Here is a 23,380-nt window from a genome sequence, read left to right on the forward strand (position 1 = left end):
GCTGGCAGGGGACTGAGGAGCTGGACTGCTGCAGGGAAACACAGGCAAAGTCATTACAGGCTGAGGAGGAGGAGCACTGGCAGGGGACTGAGGAGCTGGACTGCTGCAGGGAAACACAGGCAGAGTCATTACAGGCTGAGGAGGAGGAGGAGCGCAGGCAGGGGACTGAGGAGCTGGACTGCTGCAGGGAAACACAGGCAAAGTCATTACAGGCTGAGGAGGAGGAGCGCAGGCAGGGGACTGAGGAGCTGGACTGCTGCAGGGAAACACAGGCAAAGTCATTACAGGCTGAGGAGGAGGAACGCTGGCAGGGGACTGAGGAGCTGGACTGCTGCAGGGAAACACAGGCAGTCATGACAGGCTGAGGAGGAGGAGGAGCGCTGGCAGGGGACTGAGGAGCTGGACTGCTGCAGGGAAACACAGGCAAAGTCATTACAGGCTGAGGAGAAGGAGGAGCGCTGGCAGGGGACTGAGGAGCTGGACTGCTGCAGGGAAACACAGGCAAAGTCATTACAGGCTGAGGAGGAGGAGCGCAGGCAGGGGACTGAGGAGCTGGACTGCTGCAGGGAAACACAGGCAAAGTCATTACAGGCTGAGGAGGAGGAGCGCTGGCAGGGGACTGAGGAGCTGGACTGCTGCAGGGAAACACAGGCAAAGTCATTACAGGCTGAGGAGGAGGAGGAGCGCTGGCAGGGGACTGAGGAGCTGGACTGCTGCAGGGAAACACAGGCAAAGTCATTACAGGCTGAGGAGGAGGAGGAGCGCTGGCAGGGGACTGAGGAGCTGGACTGCTGCAGGGAAACACAGGCAAAGTCATTACAGGCTGAGGAGGAGGAGGAGCGCTGGCAGGGGACTGAGGAGCTGGACTGCTGCAGGGAAACAGAGGCAAAGTCATTACAGGCTGAGGAGGAGGAGGAGGAGCGCTGGCAGGGGACTGAGGAGCTGGACTGCTGCAGGGAAACACAGGCAAAGTCATTACAGGCTGAGGAGGAGGAGGAGCGCTGGCAGGGGACTGAGGAGCTGGACTGCTGCAGGGAAACACAGGCAAAGTCATTACAGGCTGAGGAGGAGGAGGAGCGCTGGCAGGGGACTGAGGAGCTGGACTGCTGCAGGGAAACACAGGCAAAGTCATTACAGGCTGAGGAGGAGGAGCGCTGGCAGGGGACTGAGGAGCTGGACTGCTGCAGGGAAACACAGGCAGTCATTACAGGCTGAGGAGGAGGAGGAGGAGCGCTGGCAGGGGACTGAGGAGCTGGACTGCTGCAGGGAAACACAGGCAAAGTCATTACAGGCTGAGGAGGAGGAGCGCTGGCAGGGGACTGAGGAGCTGGACTTACTGGAGAGGGCGAGGGTAGAGCAGGTGTCATTACTGGAGGGGGCGAGGGTAGATCGGGTGTCATTACTGGAGGGGCTGAGGGTAGAGCGGGTGTCATTACTGGGGTGACAAGGGTGTTATTACAGGATTGGGTCTGGATGGAACGGGTGTCATTACTGGTGGGGTGAAGTAAGAGCGGGTGTCATTACTGGATTGGGTCAGGGTAGAGCGGGTGTCATTACTGGAGGGTACGATGGTACAGCGGGTGTCATTACTGGAAGGGGTGAGGGTAGAGCAGGCGTCATTACTGGAGGGGACGAGGGTAGAGCGGGTGTCATTACTGGAGGGGGCGAGGGTTCTATCGGGTGTCATTACTGGAGGGGGCGAGGGTAGAGCGGGTGTCATTACTGGAGGGGGCGAGGGTAGAGCGGGTGTCATTACTGGAGGGGGCGAGGGTAGAGCGGGTGTCATTACTGGAGGGGGCGAGGGTAGAGCAGGTGTCATTACTGGAGGGGGCGAGGGTAGAGCAGGTGTCATTACTGGAGGGGGCGATGGTACAGCGGGTGTCATTACTGAAGGGGGCGATGGTAGAGCGGGTGTCATTACTGAAGGGGGCGATGGTAGAGCGGGCGTCATTACTGGAGGGGACGAGGGTAGAGCAGGTGTCATTACTGGAGGGGGCGAGGGTAGAGCAGGTGTCATTACTGGAGGGTGGCGAGGGTAGAGCAGGCGTCATTACTGGGGTGAAGAGGGTAGAGCAGGTGTCATTACTGGAGGGTACGATGGTACAGCGGGTGTCATTACTGGAGGGGGCGAGGGTAGAGCGGGTGTCATTACTGGAGGGGGTGAGGGTAGAGTGGGTGTCATTACTGGAGGGTACGATGGTACAGCGGGTGTCATTACTGCAGGGGACGAGGGTAGAGCGGGTGTCATTACTGTAGGGGGCGAGGGTAGAGCGGGTGTCATTACTGGAGGGGGTGAGGGTAGAGCAGGTGTCATTACTGGAGGGGAAGAGGGTTCTATCGGGTGTCATTACTGGAGTGGGCGAGGGTAGAGCTGGTGTCATTACTGGAGGGGACGAGGGTAGAGCAGGTGTCATTACTGGAGTGGGCGAGGGTAGAGTAGGGGTCATTAATGGAGGGGACGAGGGTAGAGCGGGTGTCATTACTGGAGGGGACGAGGGTAGAGCGGGTGCCATTACTGGAGGGGGCGAGGGTAGAGCGGGGGCCATTACTGGATTGGGTCTGGGTGGAGCAGGTGTCATTACTGGAGGGGGCGAGGGTAGAGCAGGTGTCATTACTAGAGGGGATGAGGGTAGAGCAGGTGTCATTACTGAAGGGGGCGATGGTAGAACGGGTGTCATTACTTTAGGGGGTGAGGGTAGAGCAGGCGTCATTACTGGGGTGAAGAGGGTAGAGCAGGTGTCATTACTGGAGGGTACGATGGTACAGCGGGTGTCATTACTGGAGGGGGCGAGGGTAGAGCAGGCATCATTACTGGAGGGGGCGAGGGTAGAGTGGGTGTCATTACTGGAGGGTACGATGGTACAGCGGGTGTCATTACTGGAGGGGGCGAGGGTAGAGAGGGTGTCATTACTGGAGGGGGCGAGGGTAGAGCAGGCGTCATTATTGGAGGGGACGTGGGTAGAGCAGGTGTCATTAATGGAGGGGGCGATGGTAGAGCGGGTGTTATTACTGAAGGGGGCGATGGTAGAGCGGGTGTCTTTACTGGAGGGGATGAGGGTAGAGCGGGTGCCATTACTGGAGGGGGCGAGGGTAGAGCGGGTGCCATTACTGGAGGGGGCGAGGGTAGAGCGGGTGTCATTACTGGAGGGGATGAGGGTAGAGCGGGTGTCATTACTGGAGGGGATGAGAGTAGAGCGGGTGTCATTACTGGAGGGGATGAGGGTAGAGCGGGTGTCATTACTGGAGGGGGCGAGGATAGAGCGGGTGCCATTACTGGAGGGGGCGAGGGTAGAGCGGGTGACATTACTGGAGGGGGCGAGGGTAGAGCGAGTGTCATTACTGCTGGTTGTGTAGTGTGAACAGTGCTAGGAGTAGTGACAACGCTTAGTTGGTGCCAGGAGGCGAGCAGTCATGCACTATTACCTGTGGGTAGCTGAGGGCCTGGGTCATGCCTGGCGTGCTATTGCGGATCAGGCTGGCTTTGGGTGGTACACATTGCCCCTGCATCTGTGTTGGATTGGGGGCAATTACTCTCTGTGACATCATCATGTGGGGGAGGGGAGCATTTGAAGAAGATCGGATGACGCTGTGAGTCTAAGGAACAAAAGATGAGGATTAGGCCACGGATACATTACACTGCTACACAACTACACACTACACTGCCTACATACACAACTACACACTACACAGCCTACATACACAACTACACACTACACTGCCTACATACACAACTACACACTACACTGCCTACATACACAACTACACACTACACAGCCTACATACACAACTACACACTACACTGCCTACATACACAACTACACACTACAGTGCCTACATACACAACTACACACTACACAGCCTACATACACAACTACACACTACACTGCCTACATACACAACTACACACTACACTGCCTACATACACAACTACACACTACACAGCCTACATACACAACTACACACTACACTGCCTACATACACAACTACACACTACAGTGCCTACATACACAACTACACACTACACAGCCTACATACACAACTACACACTACACTGCCTACATACACAACTACACACTACACTGCCTACATACACAACTACACACTACACTGCCTACATACACAACTACACACTACACTGCCTACATACACAACTACACACTTCACTGCCTACATACACAACTACACACTACACTGCCTACATACACAACTACAATCTACACTGCCTACATACACAACTACACAACTACACTGCCTACATACACAACTACACTGCCTACATACACAACTACACACTACACTGCCTACACAACTACACACACAACTACACATTACACTGCATACACAACTATAGACTACACTGCATACACACACAACTACACACTACACTGCCCTCACAACTACACATTACACTGCCTACACAACTACAGACTACAGTGCATACATACACAACTACACTCTACACTGCCTACATACACAACAACACACTACACTGCATACACACACAACTACACACTACACTGCATACATACACAACTACAATCTACACTGCCTACATACACAACTACACTGCCTACATACACAACTACACACTACACTGCCTACATACACAACTACACACTACACTGCCTACACAACTACACACACAACTACACATTACACTGCCTACATACACAACTACACACTACACTGCCTATATACACAACTACACACTACACAGCCAACTTACACAACTACACACTACACTGCCTACATACACAACTACACACTACACTGACTACATACACAACTACACACTTCACTGCCTACATACACAACTACACACTACACTGCCTACATACACAACTACACACTTCACTGCCTACATACACAACTACACACTACACTGCCTACATACACAACTACAATCTACACTGCCTACATACACAACTACACTGCCTACATACACAACTACACACTACACTGCCTACATACACAACTACACACTACACTGCCTACACAACTACACACACAACTACACATTACACTGCATACACAACTATAGACTACACTGCATACACACACAACTACACACTACACTGCCCTCACAACTACACATTACACTGCCTACATACACAACTACACACTACACAGCCTACATACACAACTACACACTACACTGCCTACATACACAACTACACACTACACTGCCTACATACACAACTACACACTTCACTGCCTACATACACAACTACACACTACACTGCCTACATACACAACTACAATCTACACTGCATACATACACAACTACACAACTACACTGCCTACATACAGAACTACACACTACACTGCCTACATACACAACTACACACTACACTGCCTACACAACTACAGACTACACTGCCTACACACTACACTGCATACACAACTACACACTACACTGCATACACACACAACTACACTCTACACTGCATACACAACTACACACTACACTGCCTACACAACTACACACTACACTGCCTACACAACTACAGACTACACTGCCTACACACTACACTGCATACACAACTACACACTACACTGCATACACACACAACTACACTCTACACTGCATACACAACTACACACTACACTGCCAACACAACTACACACTACACTGCATACACAACTACACTGCATACACACACAACTACACTCTACACTGCATACACAACTACACACTACACTGCCTACACAACTACACACTACACTAGCTACACAACTACACACTACACTGCATACACAAGTACACATTACACTGCATACACACACAACTACACACTACACTGCATACACAAGTACACATTACACTGCATACACAACTACACACTACACTGCCTACATACACAACTACACACTACACTGCCTACACAACTACACACACAACTACACATTACACTGCATACACAACTATAGACTACACTGCATACACACACAACTACACACTACACTGCCCTCACAACTACACATTACACTGCCTACATACACAACTACACACTACACTGCCTACACACACAACTACACATTACACTGCCTACATACACAACTACACACTACACTGCCTATATACACAACTACACACTACACAGCCAACTTACACAACTACACACTACACTGCCTACATACACAACTACACACTACACTGACTACATACACAACTACACACTTCACTGCCTACATACACAACTACACACTACACTGCCTACATACACAACTACACACTTCACTGCCTACATACACAACTACACACTACACTGCCTACATACACAACTACAATCTACACTGCCTACATACACAACTACACTGCCTACATACACAACTACACACTACACTGCCTACATACACAACTACACACTACACTGCCTACACAACTACACACACAACTACACATTACACTGCATACACAACTATAGACTACACTGCATACACACACAACTACACACTACACTGCCCTCACAACTACACATTACACTGCCTACATACACAACTACACACTACACAGCCTACATACACAACTACACACTACACTGCCTACATACACAACTACACACTACACTGCCTACATACACAACTACACACTACACTGCCTACATACACAACTACACACTTCACTGCCTACATACACAACTACACACTACACTGCCTACATACACAACTACAATCTACACTGCATACATACACAACTACACAACTACACTGCCTACATACAGAACTACACACTACACTGCCTACATACACAACTACACACTACACTGCCTACACAACTACAGACTACACTGCCTACACACTACACTGCATACACAACTACACACTACACTGCATACACACACAACTACACTCTACACTGCATACACAACTACACACTACACTGCCTACACAACTACACACTACACTGCCTACACAACTACAGACTACACTGCCTACACACTACACTGCATACACAACTACACACTACACTGCATACACACACAACTACACTCTACACTGCATACACAACTACACACTACACTGCCAACACAACTACACACTACACTGCATACACAACTACACTGCATACACACACAACTACACTCTACACTGCATACACAACTACACACTACACTGCCTACACAACTACACACTACACTAGCTACACAACTACACACTACACTGCATACACAAGTACACATTACACTGCATACACACACAACTACACACTACACTGCATACACAAGTACACATTACACTGCATACACAACTACACACTACACTGCCTACATACACAACTACACACTACACTGCCTACACAACTACACACACAACTACACATTACACTGCATACACAACTATAGACTACACTGCATACACACACAACTACACACTACACTGCCCTCACAACTACACATTACACTGCCTACATACACAACTACACACTACACAGCCTACATACACAACTACACACTACACTGCCTACATACACAACTACACACTACACTGCCTACATACACAACTACACACTTCACTGCCTACATACACAACTACACACTACACTGCCTACATACACAACTACAATCTACACTGCATACATACACAACTACAATCTACACTGCCTACATACACAACTACACACTACACTGCCTACACAACTACAGACTACACACTACACTGCATACACAACTACACACTACACTGCATACACACACAATTACACTCTACACTGCATACACAACTACACACTACACTGCCTACACAACTACACACTACACTGCCTACACAACTACAGACTACACTGCCTACACACTACACTGCATACACAACTACACACTACACTGCATACACACACAACTACACTCTACACTGCATACACAACTACACACTACACTGCCAACACAACTACACACTACACTGCATACACAACTACACTGCATACACACACAACTACACTCTACACTGCATACACAACTACACTGCATACACACACAACTACACTCTACACTGCATACACAACTACACACTACACTGCCTACACAACTACACACTACACTAGCTACACACTACACTGCATACACAACTACACATTACACTGCATACACACACAACGTCAACTACACACTACACTGCATACACAAGTACACATTACACTGCATACACAACTACACACTACACTGCATACACAACTACACACTAAGGAAGAGAGACGATGTGGGAGTACCACCAGTAACATAGGGGAACAGTCTGACAATCCCTCTCTCCTCACACATAATGTAAGGAAGAGAGACGATGTGGGAGTACCACCGGTAACATAGGGGAACAGTCTGACAATCCCTCTCTCCTCACACATAATGTAAGGAAGAGAGACGATGTGGGAGTACCACCAGTAACGTAGGGGAACAGTCTGACAATCCCTCTCTCCTCACACATAATGTAAGGAAGAGAGACGATGTGGGAGTACCACCAGTAACGTAGGGGAACAGTCTGACAATCCCTCTCTCCTCACACATAATGTAAGGAAGAGAGACGATGTGGGAGTACCACCAGTAACGTAGGGGAAGAGTCTGACAATCCCTCTCTCCTCACACATAATGTAAGGAAGAGAGACGATGTGGGAGTAACACCAGTAACGTAGGGGAACAGTCTGACAATCCCTCTCTCCTCACACATAATGTAAGGAAGAGAGACGATGTGGGAGTACCACCAGTAACGTAGGGGGAACAGTCTGACAATCCCTCTCTCCTCACACATAATGTAAGGAAGAGAGACGATGTGGGAGTACCACCAGTAACGTAGGAGAACAGTCTGACAATCCCTCTCTCCTCACACATAATGTAAGGAAGAGAGACGATGTGGGAGTACCACCGGTAACATAGGGGAACAGTCTGACAATCCCTCTCTCCTCACACATAATGTAAGGAAGAGAGACGATGTGGGAGTAACACCAGTAACGTAGGGGAACAGTCTGACAATCCCTCTCTCCTCACACATAATGTAAGGAAGAGAGACGATGTGGGAGTAACACCAGTAACGTAGGGGAACAGTCTGACAATCCCTCTCTCCTCACACATAATGTAAGGAAGAGAGACGATGTGGGAGTAGCCCAAGTAACGTAGGGGAACAGTCTGACAATCCCTCTCTCCTCACACATAATGTAAGGGAGAGAGATGATGTGGGAGTACCACCAGTAACGTAGGGGAACAGTCTGACAATCCCTCTCTCCTCACACATAATGTAAGGAAGAGAGATGATGTGGGAGTACCACCAGTAACGTAGGGGAACAGTCCGACAATCCCTCTCTCCTCACACATAATGTAAGGAAGAGAGACGATGTGGGAGTACCACCAGTAACGTAGGGGAACAGTCTGACAATCCCTCTATCCTCACACATAATGTAAGGAAGAGAGACGATGTGGGAGTACCACCAGTAACGTAGGGGAAGAGTCTGACAATCCCTCTCTCCTCACACATAATGTAAAGAGGAGATAAGATGTGGGAGTACCACCAGTAACGTAGGGGAACAGTCTGACAATCCCTCTCTCCTCACACATAATTTAAGGAAGAGAGACGATGTGGGAGTACCACCAGTAACGTAGGGGGAACAGTCTGACAATCCCTCTCTCCTCACACATAATGTAAGGAAGAGAGACGATGTGGGAGTACCACCAGTAACGTAGGGGGAACAGTCTGACAATCCCTCTCTCCTCACACATAATGTAAGGAAGAGAGACGATGTGGGAGTACCACCAGTAACGTAGGGGAACAGTCTGACAATCCCTCTCTCCTCACACATAATGTAAGGGAGAGAGATGATGTGGGAGTACCACCAGTAACGTAGGGGAACAGTCTGACAATCCCTCTCTCCTCACACATAATGTAAAGAGGAGATAAGATGTGGGAGTACCACCAATAACGTAGGGGAACAGTCTGACAATCCCTCTCTCCTCACACATAATGTAAGGAAGATAGATGATATGGGAGTACCACCAGTAACGTAGGGGAACAGTCTGACAATCCCTCTCTCCTCACACATAATGTAAGGGAGAGAGATGATGTGGGAGTACCACTAGTAACGTAGGGGAACAGTCTGACAATCCCTCTCTCCTCACACACAATGTAAGGAAGAGAGACGATGTGGGAGTACCACCAGTAACGTAGGGGAACAGTCTGACAATCCCTCTCTCCTCACACATAATGTAAGGAAGAGAGACGATGTGGGAGTAACACCAGTAACGTAGGGGAACAGTCTGACAATCCCTCTCTCCTCACACATAATGTAAGGAAGAGAGACGATGTGGGAGTACCACCAGTAACGTAGGGGAAGAGTCTGACAATCCCTCTCTCCTCACACATAATGTAAGGAAGAGAGACGATGTGGGAGTACCACCAGTAACGTAGGGGAACAGTCTGACAATCCCTCTCTCCTCACACATAATGTAAGGAAGAGAGATGGATGATGTGGGAGTACCACCAGTAACGTAGGGGAACAGTCTGACAATCCCTCTCTCCTCACACATAATGTAAGGAAGAGAGACGATGTGGGAGTACCACCAGTAACGTAGGAGAACCGTCTGACAATCCCTCTCTCCTCACACATAATGTAAGGAAGAGAGACGATGTGGGAGTACCACCAGTAACGTAGGGGAAGAGTCTGACAATCCCTCTCTCCTCACACATAATGTAAGGAAGAGAGACGATGTGGGAGTACCACCAGTAACGTAGGGGAACAGTCTGACAATCCCTCTCTCCTCACACATAATGTAAGGAAGAGAGACGATGTGGGAGTACCACCAGTAACGTAGGGGAACAGTCTGACAATCCCTCTCTCCTCACACATAATGTAAGGAAGAGAGACGATGTGGGAGTACCACCAGTAACGTAGGGGAACAGTCTGACAATCCCTCTCTCCTCACACATAATGTAAGGAAGAGAGACGATGTGGGAGTACCACCAGTAACGTAGGGGAACAGTCTGATAATCCCTCTCTCCTCACACATAATGTAAGGAAGAGAGACGATGTGGGAGTACCACCAGTAACGTAGGGGAAGAGTCTGACAATCCCTCTCTCCTCACACACAATGTAAGGAAGAGAGACGATGTGGGAGTACCATCAGTAACGTAGGGGAACAGTCTGACAATCCCTCTCTCCTCACACATAATGTAAGGAAGAGAGATGATGTGGGAGTACCACCAGTAACGTAGGGGAACAGTCTGACAATCCCTCTCTCCTCACACATAAAATGCACGAGACCTTTTATCTTAGTAATACTCTGACAGATCATTCTGGTGACGCCAATAATGCAGCCGGCCATCTTACCTGTACACTCCTCAGATTCTGCACCTCTAATCCCGGGGCCCCTGGCCGTGAGGGGACTTTGGCCAGGCTGGGTTGCCCGGCATGAGCTGGGGATGGCTGCACAATTGTAGCCGCATTCTGTACCACGGGGTTCTGAAAGAGCCAGGAATTAGATTAGGTTCTGAATGGAGTAACCGATGTGTTAGGGTACGATGTGTTAGGGGATTGGGTCAGGACACTATAAAACACAATAAAAAAGCTGGGACACGGCCTGAACCTCTCACAGACAACCCATCGTTCACCTTCTGTAGGACATTCTCTTTTTGGAGTTGGCTCTGCCGCAGCTTCTTCAGAAGAACCAGCCTGGCCTCTTCCAACCGGAGCTCGTCCTTCAGCTGCTTGATGAACTGCTGGCGTTCTTCAAGAGTTTTTCCCTGGAGTGGGGAAAACACGGGATTAACATTATAAACTTAGTATAGCCAGATTCCTGCCTAGCTATCCCAAGCAAGAGATACGAAGGTGACTTGGTGAGAAGAACCACAGTAAGGTCTGGACAACAATGTGTGTGGTAAACTATGGCCAAGAGCTAGAGGAGGAGCAAAGATTCCATAACGGGTGGCGCACCTTGAACAGCTCCAAGTTGGCCACCTTCATTCGGTCTTCAAAGCGGGAAGTCGAGCGTGGGCTGGAGGCCTCATTGTCAGACAGAACGATGATGTCTGGCGAGGGGGTCAACCCGGCCCGGTCCTGGTCACTGAGGAAGAGAGAGGAAACGTTAGGGCAGGTTTCAGAGACAACGCTACAAACCAATTATTTGCCTAATCCCACCAGTTAATCAGACGGGCATCCTCACTGATAGTGGCCAGACTGCAGCCCCCCAAAACTGCAGTGGGCACCTCAAGTGCCAGAATTTACGCATGATCCTAAATTATTGGTTAGCTGCTAGTAAATAAAAACAATTAACACACACAAAGAAGTAAGACCCCACCGGGGCTCGATAGAGAACACAGACCATCTCTGAGAGCCATTACATTGTCCCTGCGTTTCCAGCTCTCAGATGCTGGCGGCTCGCTCCCTGCACTCCTGCACCAGATGGCTTGCTCCCGCCTTATGTGTAGGTGCTAAGTTACATTAAAAAAACACCACAATCCCACAGTTTCGGCAGACGCAAACCGCAGGCTGTGATGATGACACAGGGATTGGGGCAGCAGGATTTAAGTGATTATACAAAGCGCTCACCACTCCTGATTCATGTGAATACAGTTGAGCCCTCTTCACATAAAGACGCCATTTAGATGGGGAATGGCTCTCGGCTGTAGAATGATAAACCAAGAACCAGTGTCCTCTGTGATGTATTAGTGATGTCACAAAGACAGAAGCCTGCATACACAGATATCGCTACCTTCCAGACCGCCATTCATTAGACCTCTCAACACAACAGCAGTGTAACTCCAACAAAGCAAAGCAAAATCGAACATGAGCTGGTTTCGGGGTTACAGATCAATAAAACACTTATCCATTCACTAGGAGCCAGTGACATCACTGACAATGAGGCCTATCCTTTCACTAGAGACCAGTGACATCACTGAGAATGCAGCCTCTCCATTCACTAGAGACCAGTGACATCACTGAGAATGCAGCCTATCCAGTCACTAGGAGCCAGTGACATCACTGACAATGAGGCCTATCCTTTCACTAGAGACCAGTGACATCACTGAGAATGCAGCCTCTCCATTCACTAGAGACCAGTGACATCACTGAGAATGCAGCCTCTCCATTCACTAGGAGCCAAAGACATCACTGACAATGAGGCCTATCCTTTCACTAGAGACCAGTGACATCACTGAGAATGCAGCCTCTCCAATCACTAGAGACCAGTGACATCACTGAGAATGCAGCCTCTCCATTCACTAGAGACCAGTGACATCACTGAGAATGCAGCCTCTCCATTCACTAGGGACATCACTAACAATGCCTGCCACTAGAAACCAGTAACATCACTGAGAAATCAACCTATCCAGTCACTAGGGACCAGTGACATAATTGAGAATGCAGCCATTCACTAGAAACTAGTGACCTCACTGAAAACATAACCCATCCAGTCACTAGAGCCAGTGACATTTCTGGTGCTCTACAACTCCTCACCGGTCATCTCACTGGTGTGCAACAGCTCGTCACCTCACTGGTGGGATACATCTTGTCGCCCGTCATTTTGCTGGTGTGCTACAACTCGTCACCCTTCATCTCACTGGTGCTCTACAACTCGTCACCTCACTTGTGGGATACAATTCGTCACCCATCATCTCACTGCAACTCGTCACCTGTCATCTCACTGGTGCACTACAAAACGTCACCCGTCATCTCATTGGTGCTCTACAACTCGTCACCCGTCATCTCAGTGGTGCTGTACAACTCGTCACCCGTCAACTCATTGGTGCTCTACAACTCGTCACCCGTCATCTCAGTGGTGCTCTACAACTCGTCACCCGTCAACTCATTGGTGCTCTACAACTCGTCACCCGTCAACTCATTGGTGCTCTACAACTCGTCACCCGTCATCTCAGTAGTGCTCTACAACTCGTCATCTCAGTGGTACTCTACAACTCGTTACCCGTCATCTCAGTGGTGCTCTACAACTTGTCACCCGTCATCTCACTGGGGGGCAACAACTCGTCACCTGTCACCTCACTGATGCGCTACAGCTCGTCACCCGTCATATCACTGTTGGGCTACAAATAGTAAACCGCCATTTCATTGGTGCGCTACAGCTCGTCACCAGTCATCTCACTGGTGCGCTACAGCCTGTCACCCGTCATGTCTCTGGTGTGCTACAGTCCATCACCCATCATCTCAGTAGTGCTCTAAAATTCGTCACCCGTTATCTCACTTGTCTCTACAACTCATCACCCGTCATCTCACTGGTGCGCTACTGCCCGTCACCAGTCATCTCAATGGTGCGTAACAACACGTCACCAGTCATCTCACTGGGGTGCTACAACTGGGCCCCCATCATCTCACTGGTGCTCTACAACAATTCGCCAGTCACCTCACTGTTGTGCTACAGCCCGTCATCCGTCATCTCACTGGTGCATAACAACACGTCACCCGTCTCCTCACTGGTGTGCTACAACACGTCACCCGTCATCTCACTGGTGCGATACAATTCGTCACCATTCGTCTCACAGGTGCGAAACAACTCGTCACCCATCGTCTCACAGGTGCGTAAACACGTCACCCGTCATTTCACTGGTGTGCTACAGCTTGTCACCAGTCATCTCAGGGGTGTGCTACAACACGTCACCCGTCATATCACTGGTGTGCTACAACTCGTCACCAGTCACCTCAGTGGTGCGATAAAACTCATCACCAGTACCTCAGTGGTGCGCTACAGCTCATCACCAGTCATCTCAGTGGTGCACTACAGCTCATCACCAGTCATCTCAGTGGTGCACTACAGCTCATCACCAGTCATCTCAGTGGTGCACTACAGCTCGTCACCAGTCATCTCACTGGTGAGTTACAACTCATCACCAGTCATCTCAATGGTGCGCTACAGCTCGTCACCAGTCATCTCAGAGGTGCGCTACAGCTCGTCACCAGTCATCTCAGTGGTGCACTACAGCTCGTCACCAGTCATCTCAGTGGTGCGCTACAGTTCGTCACCAGTCATCTCAGTGGTGCACTACAGCTAGTCACCCGTCACCTCACTGGTGAGTTACAACTCGTCACCAGTCATCTCAGTGGTGCGCTACAGCTCGTCACCAGTCATCTCAGTGGTGCACTACAGCTCGTCACCAGTCATCTCAGTGGTGCGCTACAGCTCGTCACCAGTCATTTCAGTGGTGCACTACAGCTCGTCACCAGTCATCTCAGTGGTGCGCTACAGCTCGTCACCAGTCATCTCAGTGGTGCACTACAGCTCGTCACCAGTCATCTCAGTGGTGCACTACAGCTAGTCACCCGTCACCTCAGTGGTGCGCTACAGCTAGTCACCTGTCACCTCACTGGTGAGTTACAGCTCATCACCAGTCATCTCAGTGGTGCACTACAGCTCGTCACCAGTCATCTCAGTGGTGCACTACAGCTCGTCACCAGTCATCTCAGTGGTGCGCTACAGCTCGTCACCAGTCATTTCAGTGGTGCACTACAGCTCGTCACCAGTCATCTCAGTGGTGCGCTACAGCTCGTCACCAGTCATCTCAGTGGTGCACTACAGCTCGTCACCAGTCATCTCAGTGGTGCACTACAGCTAGTCACCCGTCACCTCAGTGGTACGCTACAGCTAGTCACCCGTCACCTCACTGGTGAGTTACAGCTCATCACCAGTCATCTCAGTGGTGCACTACAGCTCGTCACCAGTCATCTCACTGGTGAGTTACAGCTCATCACCAGTCATCTCACTTGTGCGAAACAACTTGTCACCAGTCATCTCAGTGGTGCGCTACAGCTCGTCACCCATCATATCACTGGTGCGATACAACTCATCACCAGTCATCTCAGTGGTGCGCTACAGCTCGTCACCCATCATATCACTGGTGCGATACAACTCATCACCAGTCATCTCAGTGGTGCGCTACAGCTCGTCACCAGTCATCTCAGTGGTGCGCTACAGCTCATCGCCAGTCATCTCAGTGGTGCACTACAGCTCGTCACCAGTCATCTCAGTGGTGCGCTACAGCTCGTCACCAGTCATCTCAGTGGTGCACTACAGCTCGTCACCAGTCATCTCAGTGGTGCACTACAGCTAGTCACCCGTCACCTCAGTGGTGCGCTACAGCTAGTCACCCGTCACCTCACTGGTGAGTTACAGCTCATCACCAGTCATCTCAGTGGTGCACTACAGCTCGTCACCAGTCATCTCACTGGTGAGTTACAGCTCATCACCAGTCATCTCACTTGTGCGAAACAACTTGTCACCAGTCATCTCAGTGGTGCGCTACAGCTCGTCACCCATCATATCACTGGTGCGATACAACTCATCACCAGTCATCTCAGTGGTGCGCTACAGCTCGTCACCCATCATATCACTGGTGCGATACAACTCATCACCAGTCATCTCAGTGATGCGCTACAGCTCGTCACCAGTCATCTCAGTGGTGCGCTACAGCTCATCGCCAGTCATCTCAGTGGTGCACTACAGCTCGTCACCCGTCATCTCAGTGGTGCGCTACAGCTCGTCACCAGTCATCTCAGTGGTGCACTACAGCTCGTCACCAGTCATCTCAGTGGTGCACTACAGCTCGTCACCAGTCATCTCAGTGGTGCACTACAGCTCGTCACCAGTCATGTCAGTGGTGTGCTACAGCTCGTCACCCATCATATCACTGGTGCGATACAACTCGTCACAAGTCACCTCAGTGGTGCGCTACAGCTCGTCACCAGTCATCTCAGTGGTGCGCTACAGCTCGTCACCAGCCATCTCAGTGGTGCGCTACAGCTCGTCACCAGCCATCTCAGTGGTGTGCTACAGCTCGTCACCCATCATATCACTGGTGCGATACAACTCATCACCAGTCATCTCAGTGGTGCGCTACAGCTCGTCACCAGTCATCTCAGTGGTGCGCTACAGCTCGTCACCAGTCATCTCAGTGGTGCACTACAGCCCGTCACCAGTCATCTCAGTGGTGCACTACAGCTCGTCACCAGTCATCTCAGTGGTGCGCTACAGCTCGTCACCAGTCATCTCAGTGGTGTGCTACAGCTCGTCACCCATCATATCACTGGTGCGATACAACTCGTCACCAGTCACCTCAGTGGTGCACTACAGCTCGTCACCAGTCATCTCAGTGGTGCACTACAGCTAGTCACCCGTCATCTCAGTGGTGCACTACAGCTAGTCACCCGTCACCTCAGTGGTGCACTACAGCTCGTCACCAGTCATCTCAGTGGTGCACTACAGCTCGTCACCAGTCATCTCAGTGGTGTGCTACAGCTCGTCACCCATCATATCACTGGTGCGATACAACTCGTCACCAGTCACCTCAGTGGTGCACTACAGCTCGTCACCAGTCATCTCAGTGGTGCATTACAGCTAGTCACCCATCACCTCAGTGGTGTGCTACAGCTAGTCACCCGTCACCTCACTGGTGAGTTACAGCTCATCACCAGTCATCTCACTTGTGCGAAACAACTTGTCACCAGTCACCTATCAGACTGCAATATTCTGTAAATGTTGTAAGTTCTCCTATTGTCAGAGACCTTCAACCTCTCATCATTCACTAATACTTACTGCATCATTGCGAGAGAGCGCAATAAACACAAACAGCAAGTGCCCGGTTCTCAACTCACCTCCGTCTAGAACTCATGTCTACAGGCTCCTCGTTGATGTTCTCTTTGCCGTGACGCGCTACTGGCCGCGTTTCCACATGAGGCCGCAAGCTCCCGTTCATCTTCTCCTCATACATTTTAAGTCCATCCTGTTTTGCTGAATGGTCATGCGACAGCTCCAGGCCCGGGAAATCTTTTCTCTTTAGCAGGGCTAACATCTTCAGCCTCTCCATGGCCTCGTGTCCTTCCATTTTGAGTTGCTTGGCCAGGACATCCTCACGGTCATCCGGCTGCTCCAGGCCTCGCTTCAGTAGATTGAGGCGCAGGGCGTCTTCTGTCACTCTGTCCATCCTGACCAAACAGCCAATAAAAACAGACAATCAGCAGTTGTACAATTAACACACAAACAATTTCAATTCATCAAACAATTCAATTGCACAGATTGAGTCACGCAATCAAACATTGGGGGTGGATTCAATTACCAGCGAGGAGGGCGAATTGCAATCCAACAGCGTTAAAATGTCGGTAACAGCACCTCAACTCGCCTCCATTCTGGCCTCATATCGCCCCGGATTAGTCGCTTTATGTACGGAGCCCTATAGCGCACGTTCTCAGCTACCTTAAGGGACAGAAGATAGTTGTAGCTGGGGTAAGTGGGACGGGCCGGGGGTACATATTACTAGTATTATATACAGGACAGGATCTGGCCGTGCTGGGTCTCTATGTATAATATACAGAGATCTCCTGACTGGTTATTATTATCAGGACAGGATCAGACAGTGCTGGGTCACTATATATAATATACAGAGATCTTCTGGCTGGTTATTATTATCAGGACAGGATCAGAAAGCGCTGGGTCTCTATATATAATATACAGCGATCTCCTGACTGGTTATTATTATCAGTACAGGATCAGACAGCGCTGGGTCTCTATATATAATATACAGAGATCTCCTGACTGGTTATTATTATCAGGACAGGATCTGGCCGTGCGGGGTCTCTATGTATAATATAGAGAGATCTCCTGACTGGTTATTATTATCAGGACAGGATCAGACAGTGCTGGGTCTCTATATATAATATACAGAGATCTCCTGACTGGTTATTATTATCAGGACAGGATCAGACAGTGCTGGGTCTCTATATATAATATACAGCGATCTCCTGACTGGTTATTATTATCAGGACAGGATCTGGCCGTGCTGGGTCTCTATGTATAATATAGAGAGATCTCCTGACTGGTTATTATTATCAGGACAGGATCAGACAGAGCTGGGTCTCTATATATAATATACAGAGATCTCCTGACTGGTTATTATTATCAGGACAGGATCAGACAGTGCTGGGTCACTATATATAATATACAGAGATCTCCTGACTGGTTATTATTATCAGGACAGGATCAGACAGTGCTGGGTCACTATATATAATATACAGAGATCTCCTGAATGGTTATTATTATCAGGACAGGATCAGACAGTGCTGGGTCTCTATATATAATATACAGTGATCTCCTGACTGGTTATTATTATCAGGACAGGATCAGACAGCGCTGGGTCTCTATATATAATATACAGAGATCTCCTGACTGGTTATTATTATCAGGACAGGATCAGACAGCGCTGGGTCTCTATATATAATATACAGAGATCTCCTGACAGGTTATTATTATCAGGACAGGATCAGACAGCGCTGGGTCTCTATATATAATATACAGAGATCTCCTGACTGGTTATTATTATCAAGACAGGATCAGACAGCGCTGGGTCTCTATATATAATATACAGAGATCTCCTGACTGGTTATTATTATCAGGACAGGATCAGACAGCGCTGGGACTCTATATATAATATACAGAGATCTCCTGACTGGTTATTATTATCAGGACAGGAACAGACAGTGCTGGGTCTCTATATATAATATACAGTGATCTCCTGACTGGTTATTATTATCAGGACAGGATCTGGCCGTGCTGGGTCTCTATGTATAATATAGAGAGATCTCCTGACTGGTTATTATTATCAGGACAGGATCAGACAGAGCTGGGTCTCTATATATAATACACAGAGATCTCCTGACTGGTTATAATTGTCAGTGAAATAACCGGACCGTTATAAATAAATAAAAGACCCGGCTGAACCATATATATGTCTGTGTGTGCGATGAATATACATCACTATGTGTAACATGGAATCCTTGGTCACAGCAGAGACATTAAGGCATAATAGGCCCTAAATGAGAAGTGCCGCCATTGGCACGCAGGCTGCCCGGGGTAAGAGACCCAGCAGCACATACAGACAGGGAGATGCTGATCTGCAGCAAGTCCCAAAGGGTTAACGTGTATATCTGTCTCTCATGGTGCCCACACCAAAGATGGAGGCGGCATCCCTGCACCTGTTCTGAGCAGTGACACATGCTATGGGGGAGGGAGCGAGTGTGCCGGACCTATTCCTATATAATGGCACTTCTGTGCCATCTATTGTCAGGGCAGCATTGAGGCACTGCCAGGACGGTGTACAGAGGCCTGGCAACGCTCAGTGTCACTTCTTACACCTCCTGGCAGGCGTAGGGGTACCACCGTTCCACAGGAGGATGCCTCTATTCCGCTAGCGGGGTGATGAGACCCCTCACACAACGTATGACGCCGCTATCTATCACATACATCCTACACGGGCAGCCTAGTGACAGAAAAGGGGGTGAGATGAGGTAAGGTCTCCGTGCAGAGAGGGTGACAGGAAACCAGATACGCTGCCCTGGGAGCTCCCGGCATCCACGCACCAGAGAGAGCGCACACGCAGGTAATGAGCCATTTATCAGCCGGCTGCCCGTCTGACAGCCCCAGACAGTACACAGCGCCGTCACATCGCACAATGCATCTACTTATCGCAACCACCCCCCAATAACAATGCGAGTGCGGAGGGCAGAGAGCCACAATAATCCGTCATGGCACAGCGGTGTAGCCCTACGTTCCATGTCAGACAGCACAGCCCTACACTACAACCATCCTGAGGCCGGCGCTCTGCAATATAATGCTCTCCCCCCCCCCCCCAGGGATACCACCACAATACCACAACCACGGAACCCCAAATCCCCTCCATCGTAACCAGCTAAAAAGCAAGACTGGGGGGGAGATCTGCCGCATTTACCTGCTATATCATGACTTGTCTTCCATGGGCCAGACAGCCCAAGAAGCCCCCCCTCCCCTTCCCCTCACAATAAGGAGGGGAGGAAAATAGGAGGAGGTACCCCTCCCCCCCCCCTTTCCACCCAGAGCCTTCCGTCAGGTTTGAAGTGACACAGGCCCTGCTTACATTCATATTATCAGGGCCCAGCCGGCCTCTCCGCTCGGACAACCTACACACACAGGCTCGTGGCGCGTCGGGGCTGGCACCCAGCCATCTACAGCCACCCATCAGCTGACTGGCCCCATTCACAGAGCCGGAGGAGGAGGTAGTCATGGATTTGGGGAGGGGGGCAATTACCTCAGCCCCTAATCCACAAACCGTAACCAACAAAAGAATTCATTCTGCTGTGAATGAGCTGTCCAGGGCCGTGCGGGGCTGCAGCTGTAACCACGGCCGGGATGCAGGAGGCACGGGCATAATATTAGGGTGAGGGGGGGGGGTGTCATCGTACGTTAGCTGCACGGTTATATCCCCCCCCCCTATATCACATACACACAGACATTCCACAGCATACTTACAGATCTCCAGCTGTCTGGGGGGAGTGAGGGGGGCCTGGGAAATATGACATAGGAAGAAGGTAGAGAAGAGAGACAGACAGAGGGGAGGAAGGGGGGGAATAGAAGGAGGGAGAGGTGAGATTCTGGGTTTTTTTTTTTTTCACTCGGATGTAAGGATTCTGTTGGGTGGGCGGCACAGACGGCATGACACCAATCCACCCCCCCCCCCCTCTCCAGAACCCTGCGGGATCCCTGCCCTGAGAGTGGGCACTGATCTGCCACTCAGCCAATCATAACCTTACAGTCAGATTAAACAAAAGACAATAAAAAAAAAAAATAAGAAGGAAGAGGGGGGGTGTGTGGGGGGGATGCATGCATACTTTTACCCATGATTCATAGCGTGGGCAAGGTGGGGTTAAAATCCAGTTGTAGCTGGTTTAAAACCTCTGGACATGGAATTAGCTCTTAATTTTTCCTTAAAGTCATTTGTGGCTTGCTGCGCGGCGCGGCGTGTCCCCCTCCCCACACTTGTCAGACCTCCTGCGGGCTACACCCCCCCCCCCCCTGCAGGGTCTGGACCACTGCCAAACTTTCACCTCTCCCCACTTTCCCCATAAGAGACATCTGTGCCTGGTATGTTCTAGATGCATCTGTGCAACGCCAAAAGGGTCTTTTGATTCCACAGACCCCCACCTGTATTACACCCTGTGACCTTATGCCTGCACACCATATACCCCAGCGGCGGGGGATCACCGGAACACGAGCCTAAATCTTACACTCAGTCCCCCCATCCTGCAGACGAGGATCCCCCTGTATCTTTACCTACGAGGAGCGAGGGCTGTACCCCCCCTGTAATGGCACGCGATACATAAGGCGTTACGTCTGTACTCATATCCACCATGCAGAACAGAGGTGCCCCCCACACTATTATACACAGGCAGGCGAGGGGCACTCACCCTCCATACTCCTATCCACAAGGCAGACAAGGGAAACTCACCCTCTATACTCCTATCCACAAGGCAGACGAGGGGCACTCACCCTCCATACTCCTATCCACAAGGCAGATGAGGGGCACTCACCCTCCATACTCCTATCCACAAGGCAGACAAGGGACACTCACCCTCCATACTCCTATCCACATTACATACGTAGGACACTCACCCTCCATACTCCTATCCACAAGGCAGTCAAGGGACACTCACCCTCCATACTCCTATCCACAAGGCAGACAAGGGACACTCACCCTCCATACTCCTACCCACAAGGGACACTCACCCTCCATACTCCTATCCACAAGGCAGACGAGGGGCACTCACCCTCCATACTCCTATCCACAAGGCAGACGAGAGACACTCACCCTCCATACTCCTATTCACAAGGCAGACGAGAGACACTCACCCTCCATACTCCTATCCACAAGGTAGACGAGGGGCACTCACCCTCCATACTCCTATCCACAAGGCAGACGAGGGACACTCACCCTCCATACTCCTATCCACAAGGCAGACGAGAGACACTCACCCTCCATACTCCTATCCACATTACATACGTAGGACACTCACCCTCCATACTCCTATCCACAAGGCAGACGAGAGACACTCACCCTCCATACTCCTATCCACAAGGTAGACGAGGGGCACTCACCCTCCATACTCCTATCCACATCACATACGTAGGACACTCACCCTCCATACTCCTATCCACAAGGCAGACGAGGGGCACTCACCCTCCATACTCCTATCCACAAGGCAGACAAGGGAAACTCACCCTCTATACTCCTATCCACAAGGCAGACGAGGGGCACTCACCCTCCATACTCCTATCCACAAGGCAGATGAGGGGCACTCACCCTCCATACTCCTATCCACAAGGCAGACAAGGGACACTCACCCTCCATACTCCTATCCACATTACATACGTAGGACACTCACCCTCCATACTCCTATCCACAAGGCAGTCAAGGGACACTCACCCTCCATACTCCTATCCACAAGGCAGACAAGGGACACTCACCCTCCATACTCCTACCCACAAGGGACACTCACCCTCCATACTCCTATCCACAAGGCAGACGAGGGGCACTCACCCTCCATACTCCTATCCACAAGGCAGACGAGAGACACTCACCCTCCATACTCCTATTCACAAGG

The 23,380-nt window shown here is 50.1% G+C and overlaps 1 protein-coding gene across 5 annotated transcripts in view; it reads right to left on the minus strand.

Annotated features, from left to right (window-relative positions):
- GATAD2B (GATA zinc finger domain containing 2B) overlaps positions 1-23,380 on the minus strand; it is a 148,343-nt gene that overhangs the window by 25,372 nt on the left and 99,591 nt on the right. For 3 of the 5 annotated variants that reach the window (XM_088458519.1, XM_088458515.1, XM_088458514.1), the window contains exons 1-6: positions 21,252-21,321; positions 17,570-17,899; positions 11,906-12,035; positions 11,584-11,715; positions 11,303-11,434; positions 3,424-3,594 (exon numbers count right to left, since the gene is read on the minus strand). In XM_088458519.1, the coding sequence (XP_088314645.1) occupies positions 3,424-3,594; positions 11,303-11,434; positions 11,584-11,715; positions 11,906-12,035; positions 17,570-17,899; positions 21,252-21,301 (945 nt within the window). In that variant the 5' untranslated portion in view covers positions 21,302-21,321. Of the gene's footprint in view, positions 1-3,423; positions 3,595-11,302; positions 11,435-11,583; positions 11,716-11,905; positions 12,036-17,569; positions 17,900-20,694; positions 20,763-21,251; positions 21,322-23,380 lie in introns of those variants that run through there. The other 2 variants (XM_088458518.1, XM_088458517.1) reach the window with 2 other exon arrangements.

Source organism: Taudactylus pleione, unplaced genomic scaffold (genome assembly GCF_031769625.1).
Source record: "Taudactylus pleione unplaced genomic scaffold, aTauple2 ptg000841l, whole genome shotgun sequence".
NCBI lineage: Eukaryota > Metazoa > Chordata > Amphibia > Anura > Myobatrachidae > Taudactylus > Taudactylus pleione.